The 25,906-nt window shown below is 44.3% G+C and overlaps 1 protein-coding gene across 1 annotated transcript in view; it reads left to right on the top strand.

Moving 5' to 3' along the window:
* LOC126213023 (uncharacterized) overlaps nucleotides 1-25,899 on the top strand; it is a 47,749-nt gene extending 21,850 nt beyond the window's left edge. The window contains exons 3-5 of the mRNA XM_049940587.1: nucleotides 1,283-1,458; nucleotides 10,649-10,857; nucleotides 23,304-25,899. Coding sequence (XP_049796544.1) covers nucleotides 1,283-1,458; nucleotides 10,649-10,857; nucleotides 23,304-24,793 — 1,875 coding nt within the window. The 3' untranslated portion in view covers nucleotides 24,794-25,899. The remainder of the gene's footprint in view (nucleotides 1-1,282; nucleotides 1,459-10,648; nucleotides 10,858-23,303) is intronic.
* The last annotated feature ends 7 nt before the right edge of the window (nucleotides 25,900-25,906 follow it).

Raw genomic sequence — 25,906 nt, 5'->3', positions numbered from 1 at the left:
TTTTGCTTTACTTGCACCGGAAAACTTAGTTGTAGCCAAATCTCATGATTCCAAGTCAATGGAGAGCACCCTACAGGTTTCGATGAGTGAGTTTTCGATTATCAAAACACGAGACATAAACGGCCGTCCGTATCTGTTGACTGGAGTCAGTTATAAGCTTACAATTTTTACGCCGCCAAGGGTCCAATACCTTTGTATGTGACATAATTTGAACATGATACCCAGAACTGATCCAGAGAAATAGATTCCCAGCAGATGGACAGATAAATAGACTGATAAAAAATAATACGAAAAGTATTTTCTAGAGTTATATAGTTACCAATTATGAATTTTAAGATTTTTTTCCTTTATTTGCACTGTGAAATCTGGCTTCTTCCAAAATGTCGTGATTCTAAATCAACAGGGAGCGCCTTATAGATTTTTGTGACTGATTTTTCAAGTACGAAAATGTGTTATTAAAATGTCATTTCTTTACTGCATTGACTTAGAAGCCTACAATTTGTACAACGCCAAAGGAGCATAGACCTTAATATGTGACATAAATGGGAACTTCGTACCCGAAAATGATCCAGAAAAAATGATCTTAACACTTGGACAGTCAATACATTCCATCAAATCTGCAATATTCGAGACGTGTTCAGATACAGACGACATCGTGTTAGATGACGAGCAACAAACGCAAATTTTCGGCAAAAGCGATCAGCCAGGCAACAGACAAACGCTACAAAATTTTGAGTCAAACTGACATTTCGTGTGTGCACAATTAACTGTAATGTTTCAGATATAGAGCGGCTGATGTCTATCGTTGCGTTTGTAGAAGGTCATAACATGTGTTCAGGATTCTCACAGCGCTGGTAACGAGTAGGATTTGTCAACAGTCTGGCCATTCTATTTTCGAAAATCGTTCAAAAGTTTGAATAGAATCTCCTCAGAGTTCCAGCCACGCCATGTGGCTTTACACGTAGGAACATTTCAGTTGGATACATCGTCACGGGAGTATACATTCATACATTCAGACGTCTGTAATGTCAACTACCAAGAAATATCTGCACCTCTCTAATCTGATGTCACAGTTTGAGAAATGTATTTATTTAATAAAACCCCACTAGGCATCTGCTGTGCAGTAATGTTTTTATGCCTGCACAAAACTGAATGTACTACACTCATGCGCTGGCAGTAATTTCAGTGTCATGTAATAGTGCTACATGTAACTGTATACTAAGACAGGCTGCTGCTTGTGGATGTTATGAAAGTAATTTGAACTATTTTCTGTGGGTCTCAGGGTAACCACGCAAGTGATCAGCAACTCCACGGTTGGATTAAGGACGTGGAACGTGTGAAAAACATGCTGCGCACGAAATTAACCGGATGTGTACAGGACATGCAATCAGCCAGCAAACAGGTGGAGCACTACGAGGTGGAAGAAGACAAGGACGGGCCAGGGCACTTGATACTCAGGTATAAACCAGTGTACACTCAAATGTCTGTCGTACCCACTATGGTTTATTGGAGTTTATCTCACTTTGATCCATGGAAGTATTCATTAAAGTTATAGAAAACACAGGGATCATTTAATTCAGAATGGAGTAAAGAACTAGCATTAATAGACAGTACTGAAGGACATGGTTACAGAAACTCGTGATTTACAAAGGTTTTTGACTCCGTTTAGCCTTCGATTTTTTTATTCGCATTGTGTCTTAAAATGTGCAACGTATTACGTAACAGACAAGCAGAGAAAACTGACACAAAAATCGATGTTACTGCATTTACTAGAGAAAGTATTGATGGTTACAGACACTTCCGAAGTTTTCATAATTTGTGGAAACAATGATGTGGAACCTGACACAAAAAGCGAGCGTGTCTTATTCGGGACAAAAAAAAAAAAAAAAAAAAAAACACTTCGGGAGAAATTACGGTAATACCGTGTAGTTGCGACTCTAGTCCAGATACTGGCATCCAGTCGGTGAGGAAGTCATGTTCATCTCAATAGATGGAGGAAAAATCTAAGCAGCGATGAGGGAAGATGGGAAGACGTCAGCAGAGGCAGGAAGCGGATAGCCATCGTTCTTATATTTTGTCCTGTGGTTGGTGTGTTTAAATCAGTCCGTAGCATAGAGCGTAAATACTGGAGGTTGCGAGCGGGAGGAAAGCGGAATAGTCTCTCGAGTGGTTGACATATGGAACCGTGGAATGGAGTAGTGTAGGAGATATGTTGGCACTACGGAGGGTGACCAGGTGGCTTCCTGTGTGGGAATGGGCAAGCTCCCAGCAGGCACCCCACGTCTTGTGGCGGTGTTGTTGGATTCTTTTAGGTGGCTTATTGTGGGATAGCTATGGAGGTGGAGAACATGGATTAGGATGGACAATTAGACTAAGTCGTGATTACTAACAATAGGATGAAAGACTTCTGCAGTTATATCTGAAGAGGTCGGTAGGGGAGTCGCTTTGGGATGAGTGTGTCTGGGAAATGGACTAGGTCTTCTGAAACGAAGGTGATCAACCGACATCCACAGTTGAGTTCATCATGAGAATTGATGTGGGTAAATAGCTGTGGAGAGGCAGTGGTCAGTGTGAGGAACGAAATTATGTGCTATAGGATGATGACAGAGACAAGCAGTAGGACAGATCACGGCCAGGGTGGTAAAATACACACTCAGGATAAAGTATTATGCAGGATGATTGAACATGATTTGTAGCCAAGTGGAGCTGTTTTTGAGGAACGGTATTGTTACTCCACGATGTTTATCGTGTGGGGATTTTTGGTTTGCTACTCCACATCTGTCATCAGAACTGTGAGTGGGTTACTGGTTCACTGTGTACGGACACATGCAGATAGTGTGACGGGATAAAACTATCGATATTTTGTCAGGCAGTGGGAATGAACAGTGGTTGGGAAGGTGAACTGAAAATCGGAGATGGGTAGATTTCAAGACAGGGGTGCACTACACAAAGGAAGCAGCTAATCGGATAGCAGAGTACTTGTGGAGTGTACATGGGGGGTTTCAGGCTAGCCAGTAGTTTGAGGTACTCTTATGAACACTCGCCAGTTGGTACACATTTAGGGATATCAGATAGCTTTCAGAGTAAAGTCAGTTCGACTCTGAAACTTTCATCAGTCAACTCTCGAAGTATTTGTAACATAGTTCCCAAATTTACTCTCCTCCATGAACGTTCTCAGCCTCAAATTATTCTTGAATTGAGAGCTGGCTAAGACCCAAAGTAAAAAACTCTGAGATATTTAGCGAGTCTTGGAATGTTTATCGGAAAGACATATTCGACGCCGTAGGAGGGGAAGTGTTTATTGCAGTTGACAAAAAACATCCTCTTTACTGAGGTTGAATTTGAGTGCAATAGCCGGCCGCTGGTGGCCGAGCGGTTCTGGCGCCATAGTCTGGAACCGCGCGACCGCTACGGTCGCAGGTTCGAATCCTGGCTCGGGCATGGATGTATGTGTTGGCCTTAGGTTGGTTAGGTTTAAGTAGTTCTAAGTTCTAGGGGACTTATGACCTCAGCAGTTGAGTCCCATAGTGCTCAGAGCCATTTGAACCATTTTTGAGTGCAATAGTGAAGTTACGTGGTCGCACGTAACAGGACTAGGTGAAACCATATCAGTTGTTGGATGTTTTTACCACCCACCCGACTCCGCTGGGACAGATGTGGAGCCATTCAAAGAAGGTAAATAGTCAGCATTGCATAAATATCCAGGTCACGCGACACTAGCTGGCGGTGACCTTAACCTACCGAGTATAGACTGGGACGTCTATGGATTCACTGTAGTTCGTGCAGACAGACAGTCTTGTGAAGGACTTTCGAACACGTTTTCCGAAAACTGTGTTGAGCAGCTAGTTCGGCAGCCAGCACAAACAGGCAGGACCTTATCGATGGCGTCAGCGTAGAGATGGGGATTAGTGATCATGATGTCATCATAGCGACTATGGTTACGAAAGTCAGTAAATCAGTCGAGAACGCTAGGAGAGTTGATATGCAGTTGTCAGCGTCTCACTTAGACAGTAAAATACAATCATTCAATTCCAGAACTATGGCCATAGAGGAATTATGGCTAAAGTTTAAAGAGATTGTAAATCGTGATCCGGAAAAGACTCATCGTGCTTTAATAACAAAATTCGGAAAATGCTGAGGAACGAAAGGCTGTTACATTCTCGGTTCAAAAGAGAACGCGCAAATGAGGACAGCAAGATTTGTAGAGATTCGTGCGTCTGTGAAAAGATCTGTGCGCGAAGCATACAACAGCTACCACCGGAGAACCGGACAAGGTTTTGGTCCTCTGCAAAATCGTTAAGCGGATCTAACGCTTCTATTCAGTCACACGTTGCCCAGTCTGCACTTGGCGCTAGGATATTCCAAAAGGAAGGCCGAAGTTAAAAATTCCTCGTTTAAGAAATCGTTCACGCAGGAGAATGGTACAAACGTGCCGTCGTTTGACCATCGCACAGAGTCCCGTGTGGAAATCATAGTAATGGGTACCGCTGGCGTAGAGAAACAGATGAAACAGCTCAAAATAAATAAGTGGCAATGCCTAGATGGAATGCCAGTTTGGTTTTACAAAGAGTAGTGTGCGGCACTGGCCCCTTACTTAACTTGCATTTACCGCGAATCTTGCGATCAGCGCTAACAACCAAGCGAATGGAAAAAAGTGCAAGTGACTATAGTGTATAAGAATGGTAAAAGAACGGACCCACAAAATTGCAGACCAATATCCCTAACACCTGTTTGCTGCAGAATCCATGAACATATTCTCAGTTCCAACATAATCAACTTTCTTAGACTCAGGAGCTTATGTGCACAAATCAACACGGTTTTAGTAAGCATCACTTCTGTGAAACTCACCTTTTCCTTTTCTCGCATGATGCACTGAGAGCTATGGATGAAGGGCAACAGGCAGATTCCATATTTCTAGATTTCTCGAAAGCATTTGGCACGGTGTCCCATTGCGGGGTGATAACGGAAGAACGAGCATATGGAATAAGTTGAGTGACTGCAGGTTGACACAAGATGACAAAATTTCTAGTTGGTGTGATGCATGGCAGGTGGCTCTTGCTGTAGAAGAAAGCGGATGAGTAGCAAAAACGAACCCGTAATATCCGGATACGGTATTCCAAGTGTCCTGCTTACCGCAGTCACTTCGTTGAAATAACTGGGCGTAATGTTGCGAAGCGAGATGAAATGGAATAAACGTGTGAGGATTCTGGTTGGAAAGGTGAACGGTCGACTTGCGTTTATTGGGAGAGTTTTGTGAAAGTGTGGTTCGTGTGTAAGGGAGACCCCGTATAGGACGCCAGAGCGACTTCTTGTTCAGCATTGCTCGAGTGTTTGGGATCTGCACCAGGTCGGATAGAAAGAAGACATCGAAACAATTCAGGGGGAGCAGGTAGATTTCTTACCGGAGTTTCGATCAGCATGCAAGTGTTACGTATATGCTTCGGGAGCTTAGCAGGGAACTGTTGGAGGGAAGAAGACACTCATTTCGAAGAAAACAACTGAGAAAGTTTAGAGAATCGGCACTTGAACCTGGCTGCAGAACGATCCTAATGACGCCAGCATACATTTCTGGTAGGGACCACGAAGACAAGATACGAGGAATTACGGCTCCTAAGGAGGCACATAGACAGGCGTCTGTCCCTCGCTCTGTCAGCGAGCGGAACAGGAAAGGAAACGACTAGTTGTGGAACAGGGTACCCTCCGCCACGCACCGCACGGTGGCTTGCGGATTATGTATGTAGACGTAGATACAAAGGACGATAGTTGAGAGGAATTATTGGTTTCATGTTCGTAAATTTAGTGAAAACACTTTTGGCTTGGTTTCATTTGGAATCGTGATGTTTTATCTATTCTATTTCATTTGTTTGGTCTTATGACTGTATGCATGAGGGTGGTGGTGTAATAGGTGGCCCCAGTTGTGTGTAGATAAGGACATTGACAGGAGTTTATGACGGCGGTGACGAAGCTACAGTGGTGGTAAATGTGGTTGGAACTTCCTGCACCGGCAGTGGTGGGGGCGTTGGGGCGGGCCGCGGTTTGGGGCTGGCGACGGTGTTGGCGACAGAGGCAGCGACGCTGCTGGAGAGGGAGTCGACGGTGGCGCAGGTGGCGGCGACGGTGGTGGAGCATGTGACGGAGGCAGTGGCGAAGGAGCTGCCAGACTACGGCTCTCTGTGAGTGATGAAGCAATGAGGACGACGACGAAGGGTGGGAGATGATCGGCGAAGAACCACTGGGAGAGTCCAGGTGAGAGCTGAGGTGCTGGCGAAGTATAGTGGGGCGTGTCAGTAAAACGGAGGATATACTTCGTACTGGAAATTTTGAGAGGACATTTTGAGGTTCACATGAGTAAAGCGAGTCAGAGAATATACTCCAGCCGGGGAATGTGCCCATCGCGAGTGAAAGGGTGAGGGATGTTGCTCAAAACAAAGAACGTTCTCCGATTTCGTGTGAACAAAACTAGAGGAGCTTCTCACTACCGGAAAATATTGAAGCGAGATCTGTAGCATTCTTCGGGCTGAGTAAGTTCTGTTAAGTTTTACCTACATTTTGGCAATGATGGCAGAATTCATATTGCTTGGGAGGCAGAAAAAGAAATATATAGCCGAACGAAGTGCTGAATTGAGGAGCTGTAGAAGTTTATATCGCTTTGACAATAAGAACATCATCTGCGGACGACCTCTCAAAAGAAGTGAAAATTGAAACATTTTTTGCTGTTTAATAGACCCCAGTTTTCAGACTGACGTACGAGAACATTTAGCTGTAGGCCTACACCAAACAACCGTGTCGCTGACATTTCGAGACGTTCACCTTCATGTCTTCTCACAGCATAAGTCTTATATAGTGTGATGTTAGAAATAAGTAGGGTTACGAGAAAAATTAATAACTGGTTTATTGCAAACCTTGCGACCTGTTACTCGTAAGGAACGCATGGTGGGGCGCTTACGTGCTTGCCACGAGAGCAGACAGTTGTGCGCCGTATTTAACCAAAATTATCTCGTGTTGGAGAACTGTGACAGAGTTCCGATTTGGTGTTATTTAATCTTAAGATTTCGTTCGCATAATGTGTTCACCTAACATCTATAACTGAAAAGTTTTCCACATGTTGTAAATTCGGTAACATCGCAAGTAAATACATTTTCGTAAACTGTAAGTAGTTGTCTTAATAATTTGTTGCTGCACATAAAATAAACAAAATGAAACGTAGTGCAACTCTGCCTGAACACACTGATGCCGGTTCCAGACATGTCGCCCGTTTGAGCGAGCTGAATGACACGTGACACTGCGCGTGCTTTCTGTGCCGGACACGGCAGACCACACACACCGAGAACAGCAGGGAGCAGAGGTAGTGAGAAAAAGGAACCCTCTCGTCAGAGATTATGGCTTCGAATGTTTTGCTCGTTAAGAGCTTTCTCAGAGAATGTTCTTTTGCTCGGAGAATCTTCTCCAGAGAACGTCGTCTTGTTTATTCATACGACCCAGCGTGTTTACCTTCTGTTGGATGTCAGTACAAAGTCGAAAACCAGATATGCAAGAGGGGAGGGGGGGTTCACAGACCTCCAGCGGCAGTGGTGCAGCTTAGGTACCGCCATCCTAGTCCACGCAGCGCACCATTTCGTGTCTCTTCTGTAGTTCACGTATCGCCACTTACAGTCGGTCATTTCTAAATTCCTCCACTTCATTACTAGACTCGCATGATACCTTTAGTAACGGCTCCAGCACTACAGGCCAAAGCCGCCTATAGCACACTGACCCTGCCTCTGTACCCTAGCCGGCCGAAGTGGCCGTGCGGTTAAAGGCGCTGCAGCCTGGAACCGCGAGACCGCTACGGTCGCAGGTTCGAATCCTGCCTCGGGCATGGATGTTTGTGATGTAATTAGGTTAGTTAGGTTTAACTAGTTCTAAGTTGTAGGGGACTAATGACCTCAGCAGTTGAGTCCCATGGTGCTCAGAACCATTTGAACCATTTTCTGTACCCTAATTGACGACGATTGCCTTCCGTGGTAGCGCTCTGCCTCGCTTATCGACACTCCACGTCCCTGTGGCGAGTATTGATTGCGTCTTCTGTGGATTCGCCTCTCTGTGTGCCAACGCACGTTCCCCCAAAATGAATATGGCAGTCAGTATTGTAGTATTACTGCTGTGTAGTACATAGGCAAATTGTCCAGAAGTCTCCGGGCTTTCTTTACCATTTTAGTGGAGATTGTATGTTCACCTCAAATGGTTCAAATGGCTCTGAACACTATGGGACTTAACATCTGAGGTCATCTGTCCCCTACAACTTAGAACTACTTAAACCTAACTAACCTAAGGACATCACACACATCCATGCCAGAGGCAGGATTCGAACCTGCGACCGTAGCAGCTGCGCGGTTCCAGACTGAAGCGGTTAGAACCGCTCGGCCACACCGGCCGTATGTTTACCTCCTTCCTCCACTTAAATACTTTCTTTGGTCGCCTTATGAAATAAACGGTTCCATAGCGTTAAAAACAGCCCTTTCCCGAAATTCTTTGCCAAAAAAATCTCAGTATAATGATTATTCAGAACATTGTCAGTACGCATCTACTTTCTGGATCTGTGGCATGCAAACGATAAACTTTATCAGGGCACGGATTCTGAGTCCCAGCTTGTCAGTGGAGTAGGTGTGGTACTGTACCTCCAAGCAGAACAGCGTGCTGGTGTACGCAGCGTGGAAATGATTTGCCAGCCTTAGCTCCATGGCACCACATGTCTTATGGGAGGGACAGCCTTCCGGTCAAACTGGGGACCCAGACATCACACGGAACTCATTATGATGCAGCTTCATGCTTTAATTGAAAACGTCGTTGTCAAGTAACTAACAGTGATAACCAAGGACCATACTACAAGGAGTAGAGGGAGTAATGATTGTTCTGCATTGTATCTGGCAGTATGGAAACTTTTCATCGTTGATGGGCTATAGGGAATGCAATTGTAGATTAATCAGGAAAAAAATTGTCTCATACCCGATTCTGAGGGCTCCATTCTCATCATAAGATGTACCTGACAGAGATGCATCGAATCGATGTACGGAACACTGACCTTAGGAGAAAGTTTTACGGCCAACAATTTCTGTATGATAATTTTCACTGCCAAACGAGAGACCCGCGCCAACCAATCACGAAACGAGACCGAGCGAATGCTTCAGAGCCAAGTAAACAAACATTTGTATGCAAAAGTGAAGCGTCATTTTAACCGTGGGACTGCTACGGTCGCAGGTTCGAATCCTGCCTCGGGCATGGATGTGTGTGATGTCCTTACGTTAGTTAGGTTTAAGTAGTTCTAAGTTCTAGGGGACTGATGACCTAAGATGTTAAGTCCCATAGTGCTCAGAGCCATTTGAACCATTTTTTTGAAGCGTCATTTTGTCAAGTTTTTCGTCGGCAGACATGTACTTCTGCACGTCAAGCATAGAAGTGTGAGATGGTGCGATGCACACTGCCGGATGTACGCAGAAACATTATAAAAATGCCACAACTGGTAAGGGTATAATGAGTAAAACGAAAGACCTATTGTGAAATAAAAACACATGTTTGGTATTTGCAAAGACGGATTTGAAATAGCTTAAGTCATCGTATAGCGCTGTCCTTAGCCGTTGGATCAGCTGAAAGGGACTCAATAAGTGGAGCTGCTTGACGGTACATTCACGTTTGTCCATTGAACTCACCTTCCTGTGTCATACAGTCTTTACGGAAAATTATCACAGATGTCACATCACCTAAAGCAGATAGGAAACTCCCTGGCAGGTCAGAGCCGTGTGTCGGATCCCCGACGTTTCAAGTGACTTCACTCTCCACTGCAGAGTGAGGATTCGTCCAGGAAGCAACTCCCGAGGCCTCTGGTCACTGCAGTGCCCATCCTTCCGGCAGCGCTGGTCCCGCCGGCCGTGCAGGGGAGCTTCTGTGACGGCCGGAAGGCAGCGGCTGAGCTACTGGCGGAAGTACGAGAAGGCTGTGACGGCGGTTCTCGGTTCCTGCCTGCCCAGCTCGATGTCTATTTTTATAAGGACGTCATATTCGCCATTGACTTTAAAAATTGTTTTACAATTGCAGTTTCGACCTTATGAGTCATTTTCAAGTGGTAATGAGGACGATTTTGCTTCAGCTCATGACAGACATGTGTACATGTCAGCATCTAAAATCATTTATAACAAATTCGAACAAGTCCTTCATATCCTTAACATAAATGTCACACGTTCACTCTCTTGCAATGCATACTAAATTCTTCTTTAAAGAAAAGAGGTATTCTGCGGGAAGCGCTGCTGTTCTGCTGTTTGATGTGTCTGAAACCACTTAAAACGATATAGCAGCACAGAACGGAGTGGATGACCTGCAAGAAATAGTTATAATCGGTGTCTCACTCAAGTGCTCTGAAAACTAAAGATGAAATCTCGATGCGCTAAAATGCTAAAAAGACCAGTGGATTTGCGATTGTTTGCTGTGTTACTATGCAGCCTTTAAAGAATGAAAAAGTTCCAGGTTTGTGTCCCAGTCTGGCACACAGTACTCATCTGCCAGGAAGTTTCTAATGCACTGCTGAGTGGAAATCCGTTCTGGATACTTGTACGTTCTTGCATAAACTATACATGCTAGGTTTTTAACTTTTAACCTGACAGCTTGTGTGCTACAGGCGGCCGCTGTTGAGTAAACGCCTGCTGCGCTATCATCCGTGGAGCCTCTCCTCTGACGACGACTTCAGTGCGCTGTGCAAGGAGCGGCAGCCAGAGGCGTCGCAAATATTCAGCCTCGCTGACGAACTGTACGCCTTCTATCGTGTCTACTGGTACAATGCAGCTGACTACATCGATACATTCTACGAAGATGATTTCAAGATTGTAGGTAAGTTTAATACTGAGACCCGGCCACTTCACGGTTATGCGCTGACAACTGTTCAGTTGTTCGAGGAATGATATTCAAATATCCTTCTGAATATGTAGTTTTAGCTCTTGCGTGATTTTGCACGCCACGCATGATCTCTGGTGCTCTTTCCAAAGTCAGTTTTTCGATTCCTCGGCAACTCTCCGTCTGGATCTATGACAAGCTAACTACTTCATTTCGATGTATTATTGACTTCTTTGTTATGCAGGGACTAAAAAAATGTAGACAAAATTTTGGAGTGTTTAGAGAAGATTAAAAAGAACAAATTTTATGTGACACAAATGTCACAGGTGTGATGTTTTAGAGACGTTACTCAAGTGGCAGCTGGGCGCTAACACACTCGAAACAAGTGGGTCTCTCTCGAACAATGTTTGCAGCCTCAGCCCAACAGGCGACCACCTCACCTGGGGTGTCTGCCAGTGCCTGGTACACTGAACACCTCGTCTCCCTCCCGTAGGAGGCACGCAGCACCTCTAAAACAGTGCCCATCCCACAGCACTTTGAACAACGGCTCTGAACGCCAGTGCAGATAAGACCCTCATACATGTGCGACACGTGCCTCATATAAAAAAGTGTTCCTTTTTATCTTCTATAAACACTCTAAAATTCTGTACATATAGTTTTTTTCAGACCTAGTCTAAGGCTTTTTAAAAATGGCGAATGGTTTCTGCAACATAACGGCTACAGACAAGCTAATTTTCTGTCAATACTGTAACAGGTGTAGTGATCTAAATTTTTCATGTGTGATCCTAGCACGATACTGTCCGTATTTACTAATTTTCTTTGACGAACAATATTTTGATTTGTAACTGAACAGTTAATTGTATGAGGTACACTGTTAATATTATCCTTAGAAGTGTTAATACTATGAACTGTAGTAGGACTGAGGAAACACTGTATTTTCAGCTATCGCACCTGTCTGCTAAACAACTCTATTTGTTCGAATCACTATATTTTTTTAATTTATTATTTTATTCTCGTTGCTGGACTTTATCTCTTACTCGATCACCTATCCATCGTGCACCAGACATGAAACGAGTTGTAATCGTTCATTTCTCTCTTTGTACCTGTCTGATAGCTTCTTGTTCGGCAGGGAGTAACTCCATTTAAATGAGAGGAAGGGAGGACAGTGGGCTTGTGCTCTCTCAGCGGAAAAATTATTTATGCCTGCCGTTGTCACTCTTGACCGCTTCAGGCAATCGAACTTGCAGGGTTTTCAATGGTAGTAAGCCGACTAATTAAGAAACTAAGGTGGTCAAAAGGGTTGCAACAGATAAAGAAGTAAGTTATCATAAGAATATCCGTATATTAGAACCAGGAACTCTAATACTGAGAAGAAAGGCCTTTCAAAAATTTCGGCTGTCGCCGATAATTTACTGCAGACACTGGCACATAAAAGGAAATATGCATTGTTAGCAAGTTACCAAACAAGCAGACTCTTACCCCATCTGTTGCTAGACTGAGCTGCACTCTGCAGCATGTCTATAATCATGACTGAAACTGTTATGGACACCGAGAACAAACGTGTGAGCTGTAGTTGATGTTTCAATTCCTCACGAATGGCGACAAGATATTAAAGAATGAGCAGCGACAAGACCTTACAGAGTTGTGGACCACTAGCTGTTTGTCTGGAAGCTAACTTTAAGCCCGACATTGAAGATATCTTCAGGGGCCGGCCGGTGTGGCCGTACGGTTCTAGGCGCTTCAGTCTGGAACCGCGTGACCGCTACGGTCGCAGGTTCGAATCCTGCCTGGGGCATGGATGTGTGTGATGTCCTTAGTTAGGTTTAAGTAGTTCTAACTTCTAGGGGACTGATGACCTCAGATGTTAATCCCCATCGTGCTCAGAGCCATTTTATCTTCAGGGGAAAGTTGTGATAATCCAGAGAGATCGGAGAGGTCGTGGCAGTTCGGTCGAGATGAGGGGTGACGGGGGACGGGGGGGGGGGGGGAAGGGGAGGGAAAGAAGAAACTGATGCGAATCTCTTCTGAGCACGTAGCGATGTTCGAAATGGTGTGCACCATCAAGCAGGCTGCTACAACGCCCCTGTCTGAAAGAGTTGCCATCGCCACTATTAAAACCGTGGCACTTCTCTGCCGGCTTCTTTACGCATCACTGTCCAGCAGAACTAGATGCTTGCCCACAACAGACCAACGTATCAAGAACTAAGCCCTGATCTGTTGTCGCTGCCATTGTGTAAAATCAACTAAATCGCAAATCCAAGGCTACAGATGTCAAAAATACTTCCTGTGTGACGACTATCTGACACAGTATCGCAGAACCAACTGGCCTACAATGAACAAAACCTTGGAACGCTTTTTCGTTCACTGATTAGCAGAAGTTGACCCAAACTACTGCAGCATACTGGAAGTTCGTAAAACCACCCATGTTAACTGTGCCCAAATGTACAATCCTTGCACAACTGCATGATCTACACAGCCTCAACTCGAATGATCTCGTAAGTATAAAGTAAACGCATTATTCACGACACTAAACTTACATTCCGCATCCCAACAACTACATGCATTGCATCCTCACCATCAAAGATATTGAGTTCAGATGCACAGTTTTCTACACCATCAGTCGAGCTCACCGTCATCTTCCCAACAGTTTCTTGTGTCGCGTCCCTAACATGAAAGACATCCAGTTTAGAACCACTGTTTCCCACAACATTCACTCTCTTTCAACGTCCACATATCGTCCAACAGATGACGATAACAGCCACAGTCACCTTCCATTTTAACATCCAAGTCACCTATTCCAAAAAGCAATCCAACTTCATCCACACCAAAACATCAGCTTAAAACCTACACCTAACCTTGTTTTGCCACATAAAACACAAGACAAAGCAGCAGCATAGCATTCAACCCACATGCCTGTTCCCTCAGCTCCAACGAGATCTTCATCACTCACATGTTATCTCAATGCTACACCTATGCTTTAATGAAAATTGTTACAGTCTCGTAACACAGTCCCAGTGACTCTACACTCTACAAAGCACAGATAATTGATACAACATACAATCAGATGGTACTGCCAATGGGTGCTTGTGAGATATCCTGATACCAGCACCTCATTCTGCAGATCAGAAACCCTGGGATTGGCGATACACATGAACAGAAACACTGCCACATTTTCCATAAACTGAACAATCTATCGAAAAAGGATTCATTGTCCTCTCATCCATAACAACCACACGTTACCAAACAACCTCAACAAGCCAGACTCAGTGTTCATATCTTAAAGATATGCTCACTGTATCTAATTACTGCTCGACAAATCGGTACGTACAATGTCACACAAATACGACCACCATATCTCTTGGTCCCAGTTTAAAATACCTGTCTATAACGCCACAAAACGAATTAAATATAGCATTTACAACACAAGACTATAAAGGCACACATTTTGTGAGCGTGTGGGTTGGTGCTATTCTGTCATTCTGCACAACAGATTAATCTGAGATGTACCCTTTACCCTTTGGCCCCTGCAAGATGCAATTTCCACCCCCACACTACTAAAGAAGTCAGACAGACAGTCTTGACGTTCCAAAGAGAAATGCCTTAAAAACTTTCAGCAATAAATACCTTCTGGAGTCGTCCGCTGTAAGGAAATGACACAAAAATTCACAAAATGTCTTACGTAACTAGTGGGATACTTGGTACTGGAGTAGTGCTAGTTAGTGTAAGAAAAACATGAAAGTAACGAAAATTATTATTTTCTTTTTAAATTCTGAGAAATCACAATAGCACTTTTAGTTATGAATTGAACACATTATTTGCATGTTCTTTTCAGAATGTGAAGTTACCTCTTAAGGATAGGATTCGGTAATGAAATTTCTATACAAAGTTTAAGATTGTTATTGACTTGGCAGAATGGCTGAGAGCTGCACCTACTCAACTTGAATATTTATCGGTTAGAATGTTGCTAGGTACAGTCGAGGCTGTCACGTGTGACATGCAGTGAAGGGTACTGTTGTTGAGGAAATGTGGGGGACGCAAGAGCTGTAGCTGTGATGACTGCTGTCTGCGCCGCTCGCTGCCGACAAATAAGATAACTCTCATTCTATAACTTGACCTTTGCCAATCAAATTCTCCCTACGCCTTGATGAAGTCAAGGACTCCTATTCGCCCCTAGTCTATTGGCGTGGTACACCAGTCAGATAACCAGTCCACCGCGATGCCACTCAAAAATTCGCTCGCAGGCGTTTAACTATTACTCAGTCTGTTCACACCGCACAATAAGTGTGGCGGCCAACACAGCGAACAATGCTTAATCGCAAGGACTCAATATAGAGTCGCACTCCGATTCGCTCTCGACAGAGGTGCTCTCCCAGTGAAGTACTGAGGAGAGACTTGTTCCTAGCTCCTTGAGTAAATGTACGAGCGCGCACGCTATTGTTACGTGTTCTCGGAACGGCCCTTCTGCACGCCAGACGTGAAGGGGTATATCTTTCGAACTCTTCCATTACTCCTTCAGCTCAAGGCGTCAGAAATATCGTCTGCCAATCAGCATTGCTCTTCTAAAACGGGAGAATGACGTTTCGTTTAAGGCAACCAATCCGGAAATCTGTAGTATCGGTGTTTGGCGTTTGCTGTCTCCCTGTGAAAATCTCTGAAACTGCGTGCTATGTGTAAAGAATGCGTAGGCTAACCGCCCACACACAATGTAGCGGAATTTGCTTTTAAGCCGAACACGGGGTCGTCCTTTCACTCGGGCTAACGCTGTCTGCTCTACAGGCGCTCACTGGCCAACGTAGATAGCTTGGGACCGGCCTTCTGGGGTGCAGTTGCCTCTCTCCTAAAAGCTCCTGTGACCGTCGAGTCTGGAATGTATGTGTGTACGCCAGCCTCGGGTATTTCAATCACGGTGCGCACTTGCGATTTATTAGTTATTTGCATATCGTTTACATGAATTCATACAATACTGACTTTATCTTATCGAGTTTGGGCTCGAATGAAGCGTCTTGATGTGCAGAATATGATTGTGAGGGCGGAATATGTAAGCAATGAAGGAGACCACGACGTCTTACAATTTCAGGAAATTCTTATGAGAGGCTGCTCATGACTCCATTACTTTCGACCTTCTTAAAAAAAGAAACTCTTATTTCCTACTAGCTCAAGTCAGGTTATGTTTATATCCCACGGCTCACCTATGCTTTAAGGGTAGTGTCTTTGTATACTAATCAAAACGTCATGGAACCCAGGTTCGAACTCGCTACTGCTTAAATTTAGAACAAAAATCGTCAGTAATGATGGATGGGCGGATAGAGCTTCAAGGCACTTTTTTCCCCTGCTCCTAAAACCCTGAAGAGTCAGCAGTGGTCAAAGGCATGAGAATGCAGAAGGTAATGGGAACCACTGGTGTCTGTCCACAGGACTTGTGACCTATAATTGAAAAGTGGTATGATGACTCCTCAATTAGCGAAATATTCCGCACTAGTCGCACATTCGGATCTCTGGGAGGAAACTGGCAAGTGCCAGGTGTCCCAATGAATTATGTTTACTGTATAGCTCCTTGTCTGGCACACCATGCTTCTTTTGTCACTGTAAATCTTACTCAACAGCATATCTCCATCTGCCTCGATAACTTCACCTCTTGGTGTAGCCTCTGCTACATCAAAAACACTTTTGTTACAAACCCAAGGAATTATTATAATAAATACCACCAATCATTTCTCTCTCCCTAACTTCCACCATGGTACACATAAACATGACTGTGTGGTGGTACTCTCTTCAAAGGTAAGCTGGTTCGAATCCAGGTGATGGAAGAAATTTGCATTGCTGGTATTTCCCCAGTAATGGGAGGGGGAATTGAAGCATAAAGTTTCTCATCACCAGACCTCGTGTCAGTGTTCTACATTACATTACCTCTCCTCAGTGTATCGTGATACACTGATGACGCCTGTGACACTGTTGAAGGAGACACATGTGGTGTCGACGATAATCGCCTACAGCAAATCGTCAATCGACCACCGCAGAGATGCTGTACACCTAAGCAGCGTCGCCACCGCCTATGAGAAAGAAGTAGTAAGCCACTCCTCCTGTAGCTTCGAGGCGCCACACACGACAAGTATTTCCAGCTCTGCCAGTGCCTGGTACGAGTTCTGCCAGAGTCCAGCCTGAGTTCTGTTCTGTCTACGAGGGTATCAACAGTTCCATGACGACTGCAGAGAAGCGACGAAGCTCTGCCTTCAGAGTGCAGTGTCGGCGTAACGTCACTCAGTCAAGCCTAGGCCAAGCATGCACGTACAGAGAGTCGATGGCCAACAACAGACACATATTTTTCACAGTTGTAGTAAACGTTCAGTGCTCATCATCTGCAGACTTGCACTGTAATGCCGTTCAGTGTTTTCAGCAGCTCCTGTGTATCTGAACCCAATTAATACCACACGTACTCACACAGCCACAGCCACGACGAGCTAAAGATAAGTGTATTGCTTTCCAAACAATAAGGCGTTCTGATCATTGACTGTTTCATTTATCTGCTTGTAAATTTATTAAAAGCATGACACAACAACATGTGTGTCAGATGTGGATGTTAAGCTCTTAACGCATCCATTACAGTCACGTACACTCAACAGATAACTCCGAGTCACAGTTCTCTCACAATGCAAGGACAGTGCCCAATTACGTGGAGGAAGATAAGCGCTTGCAGTAAGGCGGTGGACCTGCTGCTCCATTCCTCTCTGCTGACGTGGGCAGAGTACTCTCACCTTCTCATATCTTGGAATAATCACGCATCCTCAGCTTACAACAAACTCAAATTAAGAGGACAGGAAACTCGACAATGTGGGGATTCCATCATTCAGCCATCCTCTGTACTTGGGTAAAACCCACTGAACGAGGCGATGCTGTGGTAAGCTGTTGGCTCCAAACTTGATTTTCGACCATATTTAGTTTCTCTTCGATGTCCCTACACAGCTTATGGTGAATGACACGATGGTGAATGGATGGACACAGCTGTCCTGCTTCCCCGTTCTTCCCAATTCTGGGTTATGCTCTAATAGCTGTTTCACCAACAGGACGTTAACCCCTGATCTTGTTTCTTCCTTCGTCTTTCCTAAAGCCTTAGTGGCCCCAGTGTCACTTTCGCCAATATAGCTTGGATCTCAGCACTCTCAAAAATTTACCATTCCTTACAGTCTTAGAACACCTTGCACTCTGTATCATATTTGCCGTCTCAGACGCAACCTCTGCCAGCTGATTACATTGCCCTCTCTTCTGAAGTTCCTCAGACTTTGTCACAAATTGTAAACATTCCATAAACGTGGGGAACAAAAGCAATATTTCTCGCCTATCCTCTGGATACCTAGGCTTCTGGTGCGCCTATACCAACATGTCATATCCACCCTCCACTTGCCACCCTTCTGTATTCTATTCGAGCCGAACTTCAGCTGGCTGGTTCTTCCTGTTCCAGAATAGTATGTAGACACTTACTCCTCCAACCAGCTATAATCCTAGCGTCTACGCCTCTTCAATATGTAGATGATCCCGCTTCCAGCCTCCTGACCACTGTAATCCCTCCCTCACACCTCCCTCTACCCACATCAACTTGTCAATCATACTTCCCAGCCCACTCCAATACCTTGAATACATACACCCTTTCTGGCCGGCACCTGCATCATACTGTATTACCCTCATAGTAGTTATTGGGAAGTAACTGCCAGTGACTTTCCAGAAGCTCGAGCCTTATCTTCACCATAGCACCATCATCAACTTCAATGTACATGTGTTTATGTAGAGACGCTATGGCTTTTATTTTTTTTGAAACCTGTCATTTTATTCTTTCTCTCATAAAAGCTATACTGGCCTAACTTCGATAGGCTGAAGAGCAGCAAAGTGTCCGAAGCTTGCGCACCACACGATAATGTGGTGGGAGTGGAACAAATGACAAAGAAAATGGAGTGTTTACGACAAAGTCGTGCATTCGGCCTTTCACAGAATGTGCCTGTGTATAAGAATCTTTCAGAACTTATTCGTCTTACTGGGTATACATTTGCGCTCAACACGCCAATGAACCTTACAGGGTGAGTCACCTAACATTACCGCTGGATATATTTCGTAAACCACATCAAATACTGACGAATCGATTCCACAGACCGAACGTGAGGAGAGGGGCTAGTGTAATTGGTTAATACAAACCATAAAAAAATGAACGGAAGTATGTTTTTTAACACAAACCGACGTTTTTTTTAAATGGAACCCCGTTAGTTTTGTTAGCACATCTGAACATATAAACAAATACGTAATCAGTGCCGTTTGTTGCATTGTAAAATGTTAATTACATCCGGAGATATTGTAACCTAAAGTTGACGCTTGAGTACCACTCCTCCGCTGTTCGATCGTGTGTATCGGAGAGCACCGAATTATGTAGGGATCCAAAGGGAACGGTGATGGACCTTAGGTACAGAAGAGACTGGAACAGCACATTACGTCCACATGCTAACACCTTTTTATTGGTCTTTTTCACTGACGCACATGTACATTACAATGAGGGGTGAGGTACACGTACACACGTGGTTTCCGTTTTCAATTACGGAGTGGAATAGAGTGTGTCCCGACATGTCAGGCCAATAGATGTTCAATGTGGTGGCCATCATTTGCTGTACACAATTGCAATCTCTGGCGTAATGAATGTCGTTCACGCCGCAGTACATCTGGTGTAATGTCGCCGCTGGCTGCCACAATACGTTGTTTCATATCCTCTGGGGTTGCAGGCACATCACGGTACACATTCTCCTTTAACGTACCCCACAGAAAGAAGTCCAGAGGTGTAAGATCAGGAGAACGGGCTGGCCAATTTATGCGTCCTCCACGTCCTATGAAACGCCCGTCGAACATCCTGTCAAGGGTCAGCCTAGTGTTAATTGCGGAATGTGCAGGTGTACCATCATGCTGATACCACATACGTCGACGCGTTTCCAGTGGGACATTTTCGAGCAACGTTGGCAGATCATTCTGTAGGAACGCGATGTATTTTGCAGCTGTTTGGGCCCCTGCAATGAAGTGAGGACCAATGAGGTGGTCGCCAATGATTCCGCACCATACATTTACAGTCTACGGTCGCTGTCGCTCTACCTGTCTGAGCCAGCGAGGATTGTCCACGGACCAGTAATGCATGTTCCGTAGATTCACTGCTCCGTGGTTTGTGAAACCCGCTTCATCGGTAAACAGGTAGAACTGCAACGCATTCTCTGTTAATGCCCATTGACAGAATTGCACTCGATGATTAAAGTCATCACCATGTAATTGCTCATGTAGCGAAACATGAAACGGGTGAAAGCGGTGACGATGCAGTATGCGCATGACACTGACTCAGTCCACCGGCTCTCGCAATGTCCCGTGTACTCATGTGTGGGTTCATGGCAACAGCAGCTAACACACCAACTGCACCCGCTTCTCCTGTGACGGGCCTGTTACAGATCCGTTTGCGTGCTACGACCATACCTGTTGCATACAGTTGGCGGTAGATGTTTTGCAATGTGCGGCAAGTTGGATGCTCTCTGTCCGGGTACCATTCTGCATACACTCTGCAGGCTTCAGCTGCATTTCGTCGACACTCGCCATAGATGAGTATCATCTCCGCCTTTTCAGAGTTCCAATACACCATGGTCACAGTTCCTACAACACTACACTATCACAGACGTCTGGTAACACGGTGTACTACAGTTGGTCTGCGTGCGGAGACGAATGCAGAATAACAATAGCAGCAAGCGCTACATGCGGACACTGCGACAGCTACACCAAACCACAACAGTGCACTACAGCCACACTCGTAAACACGGTCGTCATCGTAAACATGTCCCTGCAGATGCTGCTCGCCGACCGTGGACCGTGTTTGTTACAAGACGGAACTGAACGTCGGAGGTTTCAAGCATCAACTTTAGGTTACAATATCTCCGGATGTAATCAACATTTTACAATGCAACAAACGGCACTGATTACGTATTTGTTTATATGTTCGGATGTGCTAACAAAACTAACGTGGTCCCATTTAAAAAAAAACGTAGGTTTGTGTTAAAAAACATACTTCCGTGCATTTTTGTATGATTTGTATTAAACAATTACACTAGCCCCTCTCCTCACGTTCGGTCTGTGGAATCGGCTCGCCAGTATTTGATGTTGTTTACGAAATATATCCAGCGGTAACGTTAGGTGACTCACCCTGTATACATTGGATGATGTGTAGCATATCAGTATCATTCTCGTTTGATTTGTACTCTGAACAGGAATAGTGCTCGAGGCAAACGACCATCAGGACTTCTCAGAATGCAGTAGGTAAAGCCGTCATCAAGCTGAAGCCTGGTTTGGTCACCACAGTGCTGTCCTGCTGCAGGTTGTGGTCACTCGCCGTCTTCCTACTTTTGAACTAACTTACCCAGTTAATAATTGTGGGACAAAATTAATTATTGGGTCTCCGAACAATTCTACAGTTCCAAAATTTTCGATTTCCATAAATCAGAGGTGAAAGAAGAGATAAATGACAGAAGGAATCTCGGGAGCAATGCCTGAATCCCAAATCTCTGGAGTTGTAATCCCACATTCATCCACTCAGCAGCTGAGGCATATATGTCCCAATTGCATTTATTGCTGCATCATTATCACTACACAAGGTACGAATGAGACGAAGTAATTACATTTTTTGCGTGTTTTTGAATGTATGCAAACAGAGTATTAACAGTAAATCGTTCATTGTGGTAAAGGTACTTCCAAAATCGTAAGTTACTGTATTTTGTTGTGCTATTTCTCGACTATCTCGTGCTAACGAAACAAACTGGTGACAAATACGCTCCATCACTTTTTTTTACGCTGCGTGATGGGGTCATTAACTTCACGGAGTAAAGTGAAATTTCACACAGACGAGAATTCAGCCTGCATCCTATTTCTTTGTACAGGACGCCTATGGAGTTATGTCAAAAGAGTATATTCTATATGGACGCAGTTAGATATAAAAAAAATACGTATCCAACGGATCAGTGTATGGACGATCACACTTTCCTCAGATATCTATGTGTCTCGCTGTCCCCCTTGCTTTATTGCGGATCGTTTTAGTAAATCTGCTTAGAAAGACTTCCTCAACACTTGTGTCAATTTTCCATTAATCTTTCAACGTTGTGCCACATGAGACTTTATTATTCTTCATATTCAGTTATTTGCATGGTAAGATCAAAAGTTTGTCATGACGATTTCAAAAGGTTGTTGAGGTGGTAATGTTGGGATTTCGTGGTAACCATTTTAATGTGGCTTTAAATGCTGCAGAACCAAATACAATCGGAGAATAAGTTGTTCATTAAGAAACCCACACATCTGAACAACAAAACGAGACTCAAGCTCCTTCCTTCTACAACCACACAAGATCCGTGATTGCCTTGTCATGGAGCTGAGATACTGAAAACTTCTGTTGTACAGAGAAATGGAAGTTCCCATTCATGTAAGCTTCAAAAGAATGTGGTCCTAACAGGTATTCTGATCACACAATGGCCCACATAATGTGAGGTAGGTTCCTTTCCAACTCTTGCTGATAATGGGTACTTTCCTTAGACAAGAAAACAATATTTTTCCTGAGCAAACAGTGGTATATGGCACATTTATACGTAAACAACACTCTTGAGCGAGACATGGCAGAAGTCGCCACAACAAAGTACGGTAGGTTACAAATCGTTGGTCCACACTACTGTCAGATAATTCAGTAACAAACATGGGCCTAAATCCTTTCGTATTCATATTTTTTCAATATGTTCGTGCATTGTTGAACAAGATGCTTGAAGTCGAACTGCTCTTTTGCAAATGATTTTCATTGGAGACTGCTCATCTGATTAAGAGTGGGTGACACACATTTCCTGTCACTTTTTATTTCTTCCAATATGTGGTCTGTCTTTGAGACAGCCTAAAAATACAGGACATTTATCTCAATCAGGCATGGCTACTTTACGAGGGGGACTGAGGCAAATGGTCTCATCATGCCTTACATAGTTTTTCCTATCTGCGGATGTTCATGCCCCCACGAATCCTCCACTAATCTCTCCTTTACAAGATAACTGTTGGTCCATGGATTCGGAACTCAAAGACTGCAGTGCTGAAACAAAAATATAATTCTGATAACATTGTTTCTTTAACATCTTCAGTGCAGGACTATCAATAAAACCTATTTACTTCCTTATTTTTACTATGTCAAGAGCGATGCAGGGACTTCTTGGACATGATGAAATAGACGTGCATAGTAACATGATATCTGTCTATGTTAATACTCTTACTTTGTGTTGACATGCCGCCTTACATAGTTCTGGGTAACTGAACCTGGATAATGTGGGTAAACAACGCCCAGGCTCGTCATCCAGAGGAGACTTTGGATTCAGCTGCCTGCAGTGTACGGCCACCACCTACTTGCTGTCGTTTACTTGCAGACGAGGAGTGGCAGCTGGAGGACAGAAGCCACGCTACGCTCTCCGTGGGCACTGACTGCGTGCAGCTGTTGGTGAACGCTCTGGACCACCCCACGTGTCCGCTGGAAGACCTGCCACTGGAAGCCGTGAAGCAGCGCGAGCAGTGCCGCGAGCAGCTGTGGGACGACGTGGTGCAGAGGTCGCCCCACATACCCGTCACCAGCTACCTGGCCTACACGCAGAGGGTAAATGTCAACCTCTGTCTGCTCGCCTGGATGGCTGTCAACTCGTACGGCATTTGTCAGGACGTCCCGTTTAGTATGATGCAGTCCGTGCACGATGCTCGCTGCTATTTCGATAGTCCTGGTGATCAATCATGTCTGCAGTCGAGCACTACAGATGCCATCTGTTCTGTTTCCAGAGCTATTCTGTTGCTGAAGTGTCGCGATTTTTCCTCCTTTAAGGCTTCTGATAATTGTACGCTCTTTCATTACCGATTTCAACAGGTCCCAGTTAGATATGCTAACTCTAGCCGCATACTGGATCAAAAGCTAACAGAAGAAACACTGAACTACAAAAACAGTTTAACCAACGCCACCTTGAAATACAAGGATTTCAAAATCGACAGCTTGAAGCCTTTAGAAATCTCATTTGTACTGGTAAATATAATTTTCCGTTTTTCGACTGCCGGAGTATACTTGTACCTTCCCCAGTTACGTAACTTGCCTGGAAAGATATTCTTGTCCTTTCAGATCACGTGCATAACCCAGATCCTGTGTTCTGAGGTCGTGTATCGTATGGCAGGCGTCCCTGACTTACCTACAGCAGTGCTGATAGACAGCGCCCTCACACTTCTCAGCTGTATCTGGCTGAACTCATTCTGCTACCACATGTATGCTTGTGTTCGCCATCTCAGGCTTCCTGACCAGCTGCTACCTGCTGAAGTAAGACAGTTATTCTGTCGTGAGGTGCTGTGTGTGTTTATACCGTGGAGTATAGTATGTGTGGCAGCTGTTGCTTTAGAAAAGACGAGTAAACATTACCTGATCCACAGTCGTATAGTAGTCCTTGCAGGGATTTCAGTGTCTGTGGGATTCAATTTTATTTGTCTAGGACTGGTTGGATACATGTACCTACGTAATCGGTGCTCCATGCGGCAACTCGAAATTGTTGATAACAAGAAATTTGCCACAAAGAAGCAATGTCTTTTTATGTCAGTTAAAGCCATTATATTGAGTGGAACAGGAATTATTATTAGAATTGGGTTCCACCAAGCTCAGGGAATAGCGCAGTTAGTGTACTATATGCATCTAGTTACGATGGTGCAAGGGCCAGTGCTCTTCGTGTGTTTTGTTTGCAATGGAACGACGCTCCCCCTACTGAAGAACAGGATACTTCTTTGGTGGAACCCAACCAACATCCCTGCAGGTCTAGAGCTGTGTTCGGCAGCCGAGAGGAATCTGGCCAGGAGAAACAATGAACAGTCTCCCTTTTCAGAATCCTCGCTGTAGCCTCCTTCAGTATTTTTCGCAAATAACTGTCTCCACACTACACTGCATTAAACCCAGCTATAACAATGGACTCTACCTGGTATGACAATATTAAATGTCATTAAATCTGATATCGTACAGCCAGTACTTCTCCTTCCTAACGTCTCCTTCATTTATAACTGTGTGCTTATTTGTGAGTGGTAGCCTCTGTCTACGTATTCTATTGCGCTGAGACTACTTACTAAAACTGTTGGGAAATGCTTCGTGTATACAATAGGCTGCGTCAGTCACACGGCCTGTTATATACAAGGAAAACGCAACACGTTGTCGGAGGAATTCCCGTTGGTCAGTGTCATCTACCGTGGCGATGGTGCATTTCTGGACACATGTTCGTAGGACGTTTTTTCTCCGTTTTCCTTCGAGGATCTGTCTTTGCAGTTTGTCGGTTTTATTAATGTATAATGTATGATATTAGTATATAACATTATGTCTGAAACAAGGAAATTTTCCATATGTGTGTGAAAGATGTACTTTTACATGATTTGTAATTCAAGTACCATGACAAGAGACATTCAGATATAAAATCAAAAGAGAGGCGCCAATGACTGAAGTGGTGTGTGGATAAAAGTGTAAATGGGTTTGTTCAGCTTATTAGTAGTTCGATGACATAGAGTGGCTCAAACAGGTATGGTAATAAAGTAACACATGACTTGTTGTGTGAAATGTGGCTTGAAGTGAACGCAAAGTGTCGAATGGCAGAGTTATATGAGATTAGCATTATTGCCTTTGTGAGACAAGATGGTGATTTGTTAAGCTAGAGGTTTGTAAGGGTACTATGGCAGATGTTAAAAGTTAATGTTCCATGTGCCACTCTTGAGCAAGGAAGAACATTACTTAAAGGCGTATTTACAGAAACAGTACTGTGGAAGGATAAACTTGTGCCAGTACTGTGAGTCCTGGAAAACATGTGCCATAGTAGCTTCACTAGGAGCACACAGTACGCCGAAATTGTTGTGATTCGTAATCAATAGACGATCTCCCATTTGTTCAAATAAAACCTGAGTGAGCAAAGTAAAGGAGTGTCTGTGTGAATTTAGTATCCAGCCCAACTGAAAATCCTGTGATAAATAGTAC

This window comes from Schistocerca nitens, chromosome 11 (assembly GCF_023898315.1).
Source record: "Schistocerca nitens isolate TAMUIC-IGC-003100 chromosome 11, iqSchNite1.1, whole genome shotgun sequence".
Classification (NCBI taxonomy): domain Eukaryota; kingdom Metazoa; phylum Arthropoda; class Insecta; order Orthoptera; family Acrididae; genus Schistocerca; species Schistocerca nitens.
The sequence above is the reverse complement of the archived record's forward strand: the minus strand, read 5'-3'. Positions and strand labels throughout refer to the sequence as shown.